Source organism: Xiphias gladius, chromosome 10 (assembly GCF_016859285.1).
Source record: "Xiphias gladius isolate SHS-SW01 ecotype Sanya breed wild chromosome 10, ASM1685928v1, whole genome shotgun sequence".
Taxonomy (NCBI): Eukaryota; Metazoa; Chordata; class Actinopteri; order Istiophoriformes; family Xiphiidae; genus Xiphias; species Xiphias gladius.
This window is the reverse complement of record NC_053409.1, coordinates 13,304,937-13,316,598: the sequence shown is the minus strand read 5'-3', so window position 1 is coordinate 13,316,598 and position 11,662 is coordinate 13,304,937. Positions and strand designations below refer to the sequence as shown.

General features: G+C 38.0%; 1 protein-coding gene across 1 annotated transcript; it reads right to left on the bottom strand.

Annotated features, from left to right (window-relative positions):
• Positions 1-294: 294 nt before the first annotated feature.
• kif15 (kinesin family member 15) lies at positions 295-11,621 on the bottom strand. The gene is made up of 35 exons (XM_040136314.1): positions 11,506-11,621; positions 11,183-11,213; positions 10,568-10,754; positions 10,340-10,416; positions 10,185-10,222; positions 9,992-10,089; positions 9,718-9,897; positions 9,280-9,489; positions 9,059-9,184; positions 8,666-8,788; positions 8,402-8,549; positions 8,114-8,205; positions 7,800-8,009; positions 7,256-7,433; positions 7,014-7,155; positions 6,365-6,506; positions 6,092-6,259; positions 5,871-5,999; positions 5,612-5,717; positions 5,302-5,467; positions 5,067-5,217; positions 4,869-4,954; positions 4,681-4,759; positions 4,470-4,556; positions 4,267-4,371; positions 3,981-4,103; positions 3,671-3,817; positions 3,455-3,550; positions 3,109-3,273; positions 2,710-2,810; positions 2,540-2,606; positions 2,415-2,452; positions 2,156-2,288; positions 1,042-1,173; positions 295-937 (listed from the first exon to the last, which is right to left on the bottom strand). Exons 1-35 carry the CDS (start codon positions 11,531-11,533, stop codon positions 863-865), a joined length of 4,164 nt encoding a protein of 1,387 aa, XP_039992248.1. The 5' UTR covers positions 11,534-11,621; the 3' UTR covers positions 295-862.
• Between the last annotated feature and the right edge of the window lie 41 nt (positions 11,622-11,662).

Below are 11,662 nucleotides of genomic sequence, written 5' to 3'. Positions count from 1 at the left end.
CGGTCGGACTAAAAACTGCAAAACTGCAAACTACGATAAGGTCTACAGTCTGTTTGTAGTCCAGAAATCAATCGGCAGATTTTTCAGAAATGAAAATTATTGATAGCTGTAGCCATAAGTGAAGTACTTTAAAAAAAACAAAACAAACAAAACATTTTTACTTGAAATGTTCAAGAAGTAATACCATTAAAATATGAAGCGAGAAATTAAAGCTTACTAGAGGTAGAAAAAATATTTTTAATTACAGTATCTTATAAAAAAAAAAAAGTAATTATTCTAAAAAAGACAATGGCTATACACCTCAGTATAATGGGAAAATGCATAAACATAATCCTGTGGATACAACTCAGATGGTCAGACAACAATCACAATCACAGCATCAGAAATAAGCACCTAAAAAATTATGAACATGTAAAATGTTCATATTTCACATTAAGATGTTATTCGGCATTGTTATAATTTCCATGTAGTCTGAGAACAAAGTTACTGGGTTTACAGCTGTAGATCCAAAGCAACCCAACAAGACCAAGAAAAGATGGCGCTGGACTAATGGCAGTTTTGTCACAGCTATTCTGTCCATGCTGCTGCAACAGCAGATCAGTGAAATGGTAGAGTATGCCTCCAGGCTAAATTTGTGAGAGGTGTAATACAATGAACATGTGCCATAAACCAAATCATTTCTGCACATTTCCTGAATGAAAAAAGAACAAAAATCATGAGCCACAATGTCTTTGTACTTGAAACCATTAAAAGAGTTGACCAAGTCATTAAAGTTAAAAAAATAATAATAATAAAATAAAAACAATTTTTGACAGGGAAAGATGCAAGTTTGCCTCCACTCAAACAATTAAAGATCAGGGATTTAAATCATCTCCGGCAGTGGACGACCATTGTTGTCTTGCATTAAGCTAATCTCTGTTCGGAGCTTTTCGTTTTCCTTTAAAACAAAAGAAAAGCACAAGTTGATTGTGGTGATGTGTTAACAGTATTCAAATGACCAAAGAGAAACATCCTTTAAAAGATGGCAGACACATTAGTTACCTCTTGAAGCATGGTGTTATCCTTTTTCAGCTTCACCAGATATTCAATCCTCTGTCTGTGGTTCTTATGTCCCACAAGTTTTCCATTCTCCTCTGACAGCTTAACGTTCTGTTTACGGAGAACTTCGTTCTGCTGTTAGAAAGAAAACATAAAAGTAAAGTCAGCTAACCATTATGGCTGTTGTTGGGCAACCTCTGCGTCATCAAGCCCAGTCATTTCAAATTTGAATGTCACACTGTTCAAATTAAAGTGTAAGATGAATCAAGTCTCAGAACTTCATTCATATTTCTTAGAGGGATTTAAATTTATCTTACTGTCATACATGTCGATATCAAAATTCCATTAAATATCGGCGTTCTGTTTTTGTTATATGTCTTTAACACTCAACTGAAAAAAACATCTCGTTTACAGTGCCAGATAATCTTTTGTTTGTTCTTTTCTGCATCTTTTCTCTCATTTTTGATTTTAAATTCCATCTTCTATGTTTTTTAGATCTTATTTTATTTACCTTGTTGTGTTGTTTGATGTTTATGATTATACCTGACTGAAATGTCTATGGTGGACATTATATAAGCCTTTTGACTGCCTTCCTCTCCTGAACATATCTGTCACTACAGTATTATTGTATGTCTTTCACCATCGTGGTTGAATTGTGTGAGCATACAGTACAAAGTTAAATAAAGTAAACCCACTCGGGCTGAAAGACTGAAATCTTTAAGTTACAGAGTCATTTTCCTCAAACAGCAAACATGGCAGACTATCTAGTGTCATGCTTATTACATTTTGTCACCTTATTGTTGTTATGCAGCTATCTTTCACAGTAACATGTCTTCGACCAACCCCAACTGGGTGACTTGAATTTATCAGGAATATTCCTCTGGGAACCGTGAATATGCCCAGAAAATTTTCTTCAGGTTGAAGTTCCATCTAATCCTAATTTATCTAGACATATTTTGCTCAGGATTTATATGTTGGACAGATGACTCACCTCGCCATCCTCGCACTCCAATACAAGTGGAGCAAAAACATTTTAGCTTTAAGTGTCTGTGGATTCTACTGTATCATACCAAAATGCTTTCTTTAGAGAAAGAATGTGTTCGACTTCAACTCTCACCTGGAGTAGTTTCTCCTCATCGTGTACCCTCAGGCTCAAGTTTCTCAGTTCTAAACAGCGGTTCCTCAGCTCAGTTGTCAACTCCTGAACACAGGTCTGAGACTGGGCCAACATGGACTCCTGTGCCTGCAGTCTGATCCATAGAACAAAAAGAAAAGATGGCTGTCAATCATCAAGCATTAATGAGGGGTAAGATAAACATACACAGTCAAACCATTAACTAATTTACTTAACTAAACATCTCTACACAGGTGCTTACCTTTTTTGAGTATTAGTCAGCTTCTGTGCTATTTTGCTCTGTTAATCAATGACAGAGGAACATGTATTAAGTAAATTATTCATTCAAGACAAAAAAATGAAACCAGCAGAGAGACAGATGCAAACCTTCTCTTCTCTCTCCTCCTGCAGCTCTTTAAGAATGGACTGCTTAATGGCATCATTAAACTCCTCACTGAAAAGAGATAACATCATTAATTTTCATTATGCCATCAACAACAAGTGATCTGATGTATTTTCGGACTGGATGTCTGATCAACTGGATGAATAAAGTCAACCTGCTATTTCCATTCTGTGTCAGCTGGCTCTGCTTAGTATAAAACTTGTCAAGTAAAGTCTGGATTTCCATTCGGACCATTTCTTTCTCAGTGAGCTGCGTCTGAGGACAGGTAATACAGATTATGAATTATTATTGATGGATTCCCACATGAAGACCATTACAACTTATTGCATTTCCTTTTTTTTTTTTAAATAAATAAATAAATCCATAGCAAGAAAAAAAAAATTTTTTAATGAAGTGATTTCAATTTAAAACAATGTAAGGTACAAAAAGACTACAAAGCCTGGTTTAAACCAGAAAACAAAGACACTAGACTGGAAGAGACTGCTATGAACATTTCCATCTAATTTTGAATGGCTAAAGGTTTAATTAATTTTTGCACAAAAATATAAAGTACCTTAAGCCTCTGGATCTCCTCATTCTTGGCAAACCTCTCAGCATTCAGCTCTGCTAAAAGAATCTCCATGGTCATCATGGAAGAGCGGCGATTCTCCAGCTCCCTCTCCTGGCTCTCTAGCACCTGGGTCAGGTCCCTACTGAAGCTTCCTGGAGTATGAGGGGTCTTTAGAAACAGAGAAATCCAAAATATTAGCACATGTTGCACTTCTGATGGCTAATAAAAATAAAATAAAATAAAATAAAATAAAATAAAATAAAATAAAATAAAATAAAATAAAATAAGACAACATGCTCCATTTGTGAAGGCACATTTAAAGAGTAACTAAACCATAAACAGGTTTTACCCGAGGTAATGATTTAGGTGTGACCGTTGGCTCAACAAGGGGTTTGAAACTTCCATTTCTGACAGTTTTCTCAATAGCTTCTTGCTGTTGTTGCACCTGGTACAAAAGGAGAATTTCTTATGTTAGTAATTTTGATCAGATATTATTCTTGTGATCTCTTTTTACCTCACTGATTATTTGGAGTGTTTGCTCTGTATTAAAATAATTAAACTTCACCTTCTGCTGCAGATTCTGTATAATGACATCCTTCTGAGCTGTTTGCTCTTGAGATGCTTGGAGGAGGCTGTTCTGTTCATCAAACACCTTAGTGAGTCTCTCAACCTCCTCAGTGGCATAAGCCACCTCCTCCTGCAACAACTCAACCTAAGGACAGACACATACATTTTGTATATTGTACCTTTATTATTTAACCTAAGTTGTTGCTACGGACAAAATGAAAGAGTCACAACATTAATCAGCTGCAGTAAATCTACAAAAGTCCACAATGAAATGTGTGCACAGAGTTGTTTAATATGACCAAACTTACCTCTATCTTGTTGGATGCCACCCTCCTGTCTACAGTTTCTTTCAGTCCACAGATTTCTGTCTGCATCTTTGCACTTTGCTCCCTGATATCCTCCCTTTCAAGGCAGACAGCATTGTACTTGGCCTGGATGAGGAAAGACATTATTATTATAAACATGTCCTGACTGATTCAAACAGTATGCGCACGTACAATACGATTTGGTAAAATAATGGATTGTAACTACATCAGCAAACAATGATATTGTTTAAGAATAATCGAGGGTGAAGCAGGAGGAAGAGTTAATTACTGTGATGTCTTTGATATCTCCAGACAGGTGGGTAATGGTCTGGTCCTTCTGGCTCAGCTCACTGCGTAGGTCTCTGGTTTGATTAATCAGATCTAGAACAACATCCTGTATAACAAAACAAGAAACATTCAGGGAGTAGCAGACATAATGCAGTGATATTTGAAGAAATAACAAATGGGAGAGAATTATTCAGTCAGGCTTACTTTATCCTGTTCAATCTTCTGCTCCAAGCCTTTTATGTTTTCACTGGTAAAGGTTAGATTTTGCTCAAGATCGACAAGTTTGGACGCCTTTAAAAAAAAAAAAAAAAGAAGAAAAAAAAAAGGGTACAACTAGGTTTAACTACTAAGCTGCAATTACTACTATGCCAAATTTCTACCATTTTCAAATATGCATACTCTTGTTCAAACTGACCTGTTGTTGGTTTTGTGCTGTCAGGTCTGAGACTTGTTTTCTGAGCTGTGTATTCTGCTCCACAGTTTCAATGAGTTCTCTGAAGGCATACACCAAGGTCAAGCATTTTAAAGTAAGAATGGTCAAAACTGTTGTAAACCATTCATTAAAAGACAACACTCTCGACAGATACACTGTGCAAAACTCACTTTGATGTACTTTCTTTATTTTCTATTAACTGTGAGATCAGGGTGCTTGTGTGCTCTTGCTCATTTTGCAGTGAATTATTCATTTCCTACAGTAAAAGACAAAAAAAATGTAAGAATAAAAAATATAAAACAGTTAAGACATCACAGTCTACATTTTTGGATAAAAAAGGCCATAGATGAGTTTATGAGTTCACTAACCGAGAGCTTTGCTTTCAGTTGATCAATCTCTTGCTGCCTGTCCTGCAGCTGTTGTCTTGCTTGATCAGCTTCAAACTTGGCCTCAGCCTGCAGCTGGTCAAATGAATCCTGCAGTGTCCGATGCTGCTCGAGAAGCTGCTCCCACTCCAGCCTAGAATGAAGACATGGTAATTGTGGGCAAATAAAACACATCAGATCGAGAACAGTCACAATACAGAGTATGTATTACACTTACTGGACTTTGTCAAGTTGGAGCTGTGTGCCGATCAGACTGTTGGAGAGCTGGCTCATCTCTCTCTGCTGCTCGCTCTGGCCATCTCTTAACTCGTTCTTAACAACAGTCAGCTCCTTATCGGACGACTGCAGCACTAGGCGTAGATCACGGATCTCACTCCGCAGAACTGAAAGGAGGGGAAGGAAAGAGTTGTCACCTTGGCATTCCTATCCCTACCTCCATATGACAGAAACTTCAAAGTCTCAACGCCAGCAAAAGCCAAGGCATGCGAAATGGTGATTACAACACAATTCAAACACTGGAACCTCACCATCTGCAGCTTGCTGTTCAGACTGAAGGCTCTGCTGCAGCTCATTGATAGTTTCTTGCAGGTTGAGCTGACCTCTGTTCCTGTTAGCTCTCTCAGTAGAAAGTTGCTGCATAACATGTAAGGAAGAATTAGGAAATCAAAACTGTTAAGTTAAAGGGCAACATGCTATTCCAAATTGTTATGGTTTTACATAACATTAAATTTCAATAAGATAAAACTGTTAATAACAGTATAAACAGAACACAAGGAGATGATCTACCTCATCTTTGCGGTCAGACTCTTGTGATATTACAGCAATCTGCTCTTCAAGTTTTGCAATTTGCTGCAACAGCTTGCTGTTCTTTAATTCCTCCTCATTCAGCTGTGTCTGGATACAGCTAGCTTGCTCCTGATGAGACAGTGGATAAACTATGACTGTGTGAGGTACTGACTATATACATTGTAGTATACACATTTGAGTGACAGTTCACATTGCTTTACCTGCACTTGTTGCAGTTCCTCGGTCAAGGCCATCTCAGTCATGTCTGAAGGAGGCTCCTCATCCCAAATGATATCTGCATTGTTGTCTGTCCCATTCAGGTGGTCTGGGCTGGAGAGAGGCATGAGATGGGACCGCAAGTTGTACGCTTTGGTGGGCGTGGTGAGAATCTGGTATAAAGGACAGATTAAAGAGAAGGTTTTTTTTTTTTTTTTGCAAACGAGGTTAGGGTTTGCCTCACGGCAATCTGAATACGAATTTCAACATGCCCTCACCTTTATAGTTTCAACGTGAATTCTGTTCAACTCAGACACCTCCTGTTTTTTGTAAGCGTTTGTGGCTTCCAAAATGTTTTCCAAATGCCTGTTGGACTTGTCAAGGTATCTTTTCTCAGACTCCAGCTGAGACATCTGTTTCCTAGAACACAAAGCACCAAAAAATATGATATTTTAGTGGCATAAACAGCTCCTTCCTGAAGCTAGAAATCAAAGCTGTGCAATAAAACTTTATGTATACAAATAGTAGATTAAACAAGTAGGGCAAAATTGTGACTTCATCCAATATAAAGAGACAGGGGAGATATTGTCTTGCCTAATTAACCAGCCCAAGTGGAAGTCTGGAAACTAAGAAGATTTTTTCTAAAAAAAAAACTGTATAAATTACTACATCCAGCTGGCCTTGTTTCACTGTAGAGACGGTAGTTATTGACAAGAAAATGTGTTCATGAAAACATACACTGTACTGCCCGTACACTGTGTGCTTATAAAAAGGTGTTACTGTTACTAAATTTCATGATGGCAAAAAGTTCTTGGGAAGTATTCCCAGCTTTTGGAGCTTTTTGCTAAACATACGCTAAGCTTTTCTGAATAAGCTCCTTGTGAATTTGGTTTAAGAGTCGTTTTCTTCTTTAAATGCCTTCCTTACTTCGTGACTTCTTTGTACTCTTCAAAGGCCCGAAAGGCAGCTGTGAGGTCGAACTGTTTCTGAAGTAGCTGAGCCTTTAGCCTCTCGATTGTACCTGCTGAGACACTATCTGCTGCCACGGGGGTTGAGGAGGCTACTGGAGCTGTAGAGCAACATGAGATTATTGACATGTAATTAGATATAGAGGATTTTTGTTAAATTTACTAAACATTTTCTCAACTCTCTCATGATAATTATCTTACTCTCTTTGAGTCTTTCTGACTCCATTGCTGTCTGGAAGGCCTCTTCCAGCTCAGCAGCAACTTGGGCTACACCTTCTTCAGCTTTCACCAGTGCTTCAAGAGAACGAAGTTGCTGGTTCTCCTCTCTTAGGCTGAAGTTCTCAGCTGCATATCGAGTCATTTTAGGGTGATGTTCAACCTTAGAGCAGCAGTGTATACAAAAAAAGGGTGGTGAACATATACAGCAGTAGATCCTGGATTTAAGGAGAATTATGGAGCTTTATGACTATAACTACAAGAAATATACCGTAACCATTACAAATGTAACCCTATTTTGCCTTTTAGAGTAAGTGACTCGGAAGAAACCTATCTTGGATTTTTGAGTAAAGAAATAGATTACCGGAGTTGCTCAAAGAAACTTTAATCGGCAGAAATGGATGTTTTGGCATCTGAACTATAGGTCCTCCTTAATTCCATGTTTCTAAACATTATGCACGTAGAGTAATCAGATGTAGTCAACAGCAGTGAGTCGGACAGTGTTGAAAGGGGATTACATTATTTTTACCTGATCTCTCAAGATCTTAATTTCTTCTTTCAGCTGGTCAATCAGAGCCTGAGACTCCTTGTCTGACAATAAGTTTTGTCCTGCCTTTAATTTTTTCTCAAGGCGAGAGATGTGGTCTTCTCTAAACCTGACAATCATTCGGCTGGAATGGATGAACTTGTCTTTTTGTGTCCAGGCCTCCTCAAGCCGAGCCACCTTCTCGAGCAGCATCTGAATGTAGTCAAGCATAACTGTAAGTTCCCCTGCATCAACATTATTTCATCACAACAGCGTAAACAAAAATAAATGACAATGCAATAAAACATTTCCCATACCCTCTTCTCCTCTTCTCGCCTCCTCCACAGACGAACAGCAGCCATAAACTTGGCTTTATATGATTCATCATGTTGAATTTCAATGGACGAGCCTGGCAATAAAAGCCATTTTACGTTTGTTTAAAAAAAAAAAGAAAGGATAGAAAATAATAAATTAAAGATTATGACTTAAAAATTACTCTATTTTATCCTCCACTCTAGTATAAGTTTGTAACTTTGAGAATGTGTAAATGGTTTAAACGGGATGTTACTTTGAGGGTGTAAAGGTTAACATAGGCATATTGTTACCCATGGGGAGTTCAGATCGTCCTGGTACTACATCTCTCCTATAGTCCACTGCCTGAGAAGCCAGGGCCTGTCCAAGCTGCTCCTTGAGCTTCTTCACCTCAGCCTGTAACTGCCTCACATTTCCCTGTGTGTCTTCATTGATGACGGCCTTGCAAAACAGAATAATTGCATGAGGATTAGATAATAGTGCTCTAATTTTGAAATGACCAGAATTTAGTCTAGTTTGTAGTAGTACAGTATACAGTTTTATTTGATGACAGATACCTTATTCTTGATCAACTTTGCTCTCTGGGCGAATTGCAAGGTAGACAAAGTTTCTCCAAAACATTTTGAACCAGGGTGTACATTGGCTATGATGTAAGTTTTTGCATTTCCTCCAAGAGAGTCCTGAAATAATAATAACAACAATAATAATAGTAACAACAACAACAACAATAATAAAATTGTTACAGTGCATAACATCTATGAATGTTATTCTATAAAGTGAGATTCTACCAAAACAATTTTTTTTTTTTATTATCACCGATATAACAGTTCAAAATTAGGTTGTGTATTATGTCTTTCCAACTAATACTGATAAGGGATTTTTAGCAGATATAAAGGCAACATTGAAAAAACAAAAACAAAAAGATGTATTTTGCATCTACAGATACTCACCCGTAGCAAGAAGGTGAGTTTAGAATCCCTGTAGCAGATGTGGCGGTTCTTCCCATTGGACATGTCCACCAGTGCCATGATCACCTGACCAAGGCACATGAGGGAGCGGTTGATACTGCTGGCCTCCTGAAAGAGAAACAATACAGACAGCAGCTGTTAGCAACAACGAAAATCATAAATGTAGTTCTTAAGTGTGAGAGCATTCGGGCATGAAGCATCACCTTGAGTCTGGAGCCTTCTGTGTGTGTGTCTTTCTGTCTCTCAGATCCTGCCAGATCCACCAGGTTCAGCTGAGACATTCGGATATTAACAACTTCGTTGATGGACCCTTTGGACTCTATAGTCATAGTGAACACTGCGTGAGATCTCGAAGATTCGCGATTCATGGAGGTGGAGGCCACTCGTCGATTACGCAAGCCCATTGACAGCACCTAAGTGGTTTCAAACACAATTTGTGTACAGTCTCACAGTACATTTCTTATTATGACAGCATTTAATTCAGTTCAGTCAAAATCAGTTTAATGTGATCTCAACTCTGTGGAATAATTGAGCATTTTTCAATTAACCAAACACTTTGTAAAAATTATTTTTTATTACATTTTTATTATTCTGGTGCATAGGAATAAAGTGTTTCATTAAAAGAGGCAAGAAATACCTACCTGGTAAGCTTCAGCAGCTGAGTTGACAAACTTCTCCACAGCTCCCACAACAAACACACCCTTCTTGATGTTCTCCCTGAGGAAAAGGCTGGCTGAGGCTGTGTCCAGGAGGTCATAAATTTGTTCATTGTATATCTCAATAAATGAACATTTGCAAAGGAAACTCTTAGACTGGGCAGACTTTGGGAGAGAGAAAAGCAAATCAACAAAATTATTTGAGAAGAAACACCTGTGGGTTTACAACATTTTTGTGGTGATTAATGTTACAGCTCACCCTTTCCCGTTCTCTGTTGATGAGAAAAAACAGGTATTCAAAACTTCGAGGAATAACCCCCCGGAGTTCATCTGTGAAATTATCCGACTCAGATGGTCCTAGAGCGAGAATAAAAAGTGTCACTTCAATTATTCTATTGCTTTATGTTAAAGAATTTGTAATACAAAATGTATATAATTTATTGAATTCTCACCAAGCATGGTGAACGTCTTCCCTGAGCCGGTTTGTCCACTGCAGATGCAAGAGAGGAATATGATAAGGAATTGAATGGGTGCTACACATGAAGCACGACACAGTAAAATATTTTTCCATTTTATACTGTACATAAACAACATAAAGACCACTTACTATGCAAATATAGTACCATTGTATCCATTCATGCAAGACTCAACAATATTCTTGGCAACACTGGAGAATACAGAGTCCTGTTGAAGAATGACAGATAAAGACACACCAACCAGGACAAACTTTTTGGAATCATACAGGCTATACCCCAATGACAAATCCAGTTATTAATCACTCAAGTTAGTTTTAGCCATGTCAGTGCTATGTTGATAATAACCATGTGCACCCAACCTGAGATGTCTTCATGTCAGCAACATGATCATAGGTAAAGGTTCGTGGCTCTGGTTTTGAGAGCAGATGGATGGTTCTGGGTGAGGTGACTGTGAGACACAGACTCTGATCTCCATCTGTGGTCAGCCCAGTACCCTGGGTCAGAGGTCGAACTCGCACAAAAACTTTGATGGAGTCGCTGTCACCACTGTAACGCCAGAAAACAACATTAACACTTGTAAAACGTAAAAAATGAGCTGGTGATGGTGAGGATTAATTATCATCAAGACAAGCAGATGTTTGTTTAGTACTACAGCTGCCCATTAATTTTGGAGGACATGAAAATGTTTATTCCATTTTAGCAGTATTACCTATACATTCTCCTCAGTCTAAACAGCAAACCTAATAGTCAAACTCACAATCCACTTAGAAAGAAAAACACAACCACACACCGAGTCTTACTGTACATGTACTGTATGGTATGGTATAAGCCCAGATCCAGGACCATATACTAAGGGGTATGGGTAAGCGACTATAGCTTCCGTTATTATCTATACTGTTAGCGTTAGGAATGTGGCGTAGTTTTGCCCTTCCGTGTGAGGATGGAACAATCAAAGCGTCCTAAAGATACGTTACCTGGCAGCAAGTTGGGTTGAATCTCCAGATCCTGTTAACAAAATGATAAGATTGTTAACGTTTGCATTGGTAATAATTTAGCTTCGTAAATCTGCAAACAAATATCGTACATAAACTGTAATCGTCAACGGTAGTTAAGGCAGTAAACCTGTAACTGCGCGTTCAAAAAGATTAGGTAAAAATATAGTGTTAGTGAGGTTGCTAAACAGGTTTACTAGCTTGCTAATGTTAGAATAAACAGTGAATGTTAGCGTTAACAAGTTTCCTGTCTGTGGCATGTTGACTACATATTAGTTTACTAACCAAATAAATAGATTTTTTACCTTTTCCACTGGAGTTCATTGCTGACATAGAAATATTCTCTGCTATTTGGTAAAAGTAACTTATTTTATAGCAAGTCGATCGCGAAGAAGGACGACACTGTTTACATCGCTCAAAATTGGCGGGCAGGTCAGCCTCTACTCCTTCTTCTTCATTGTT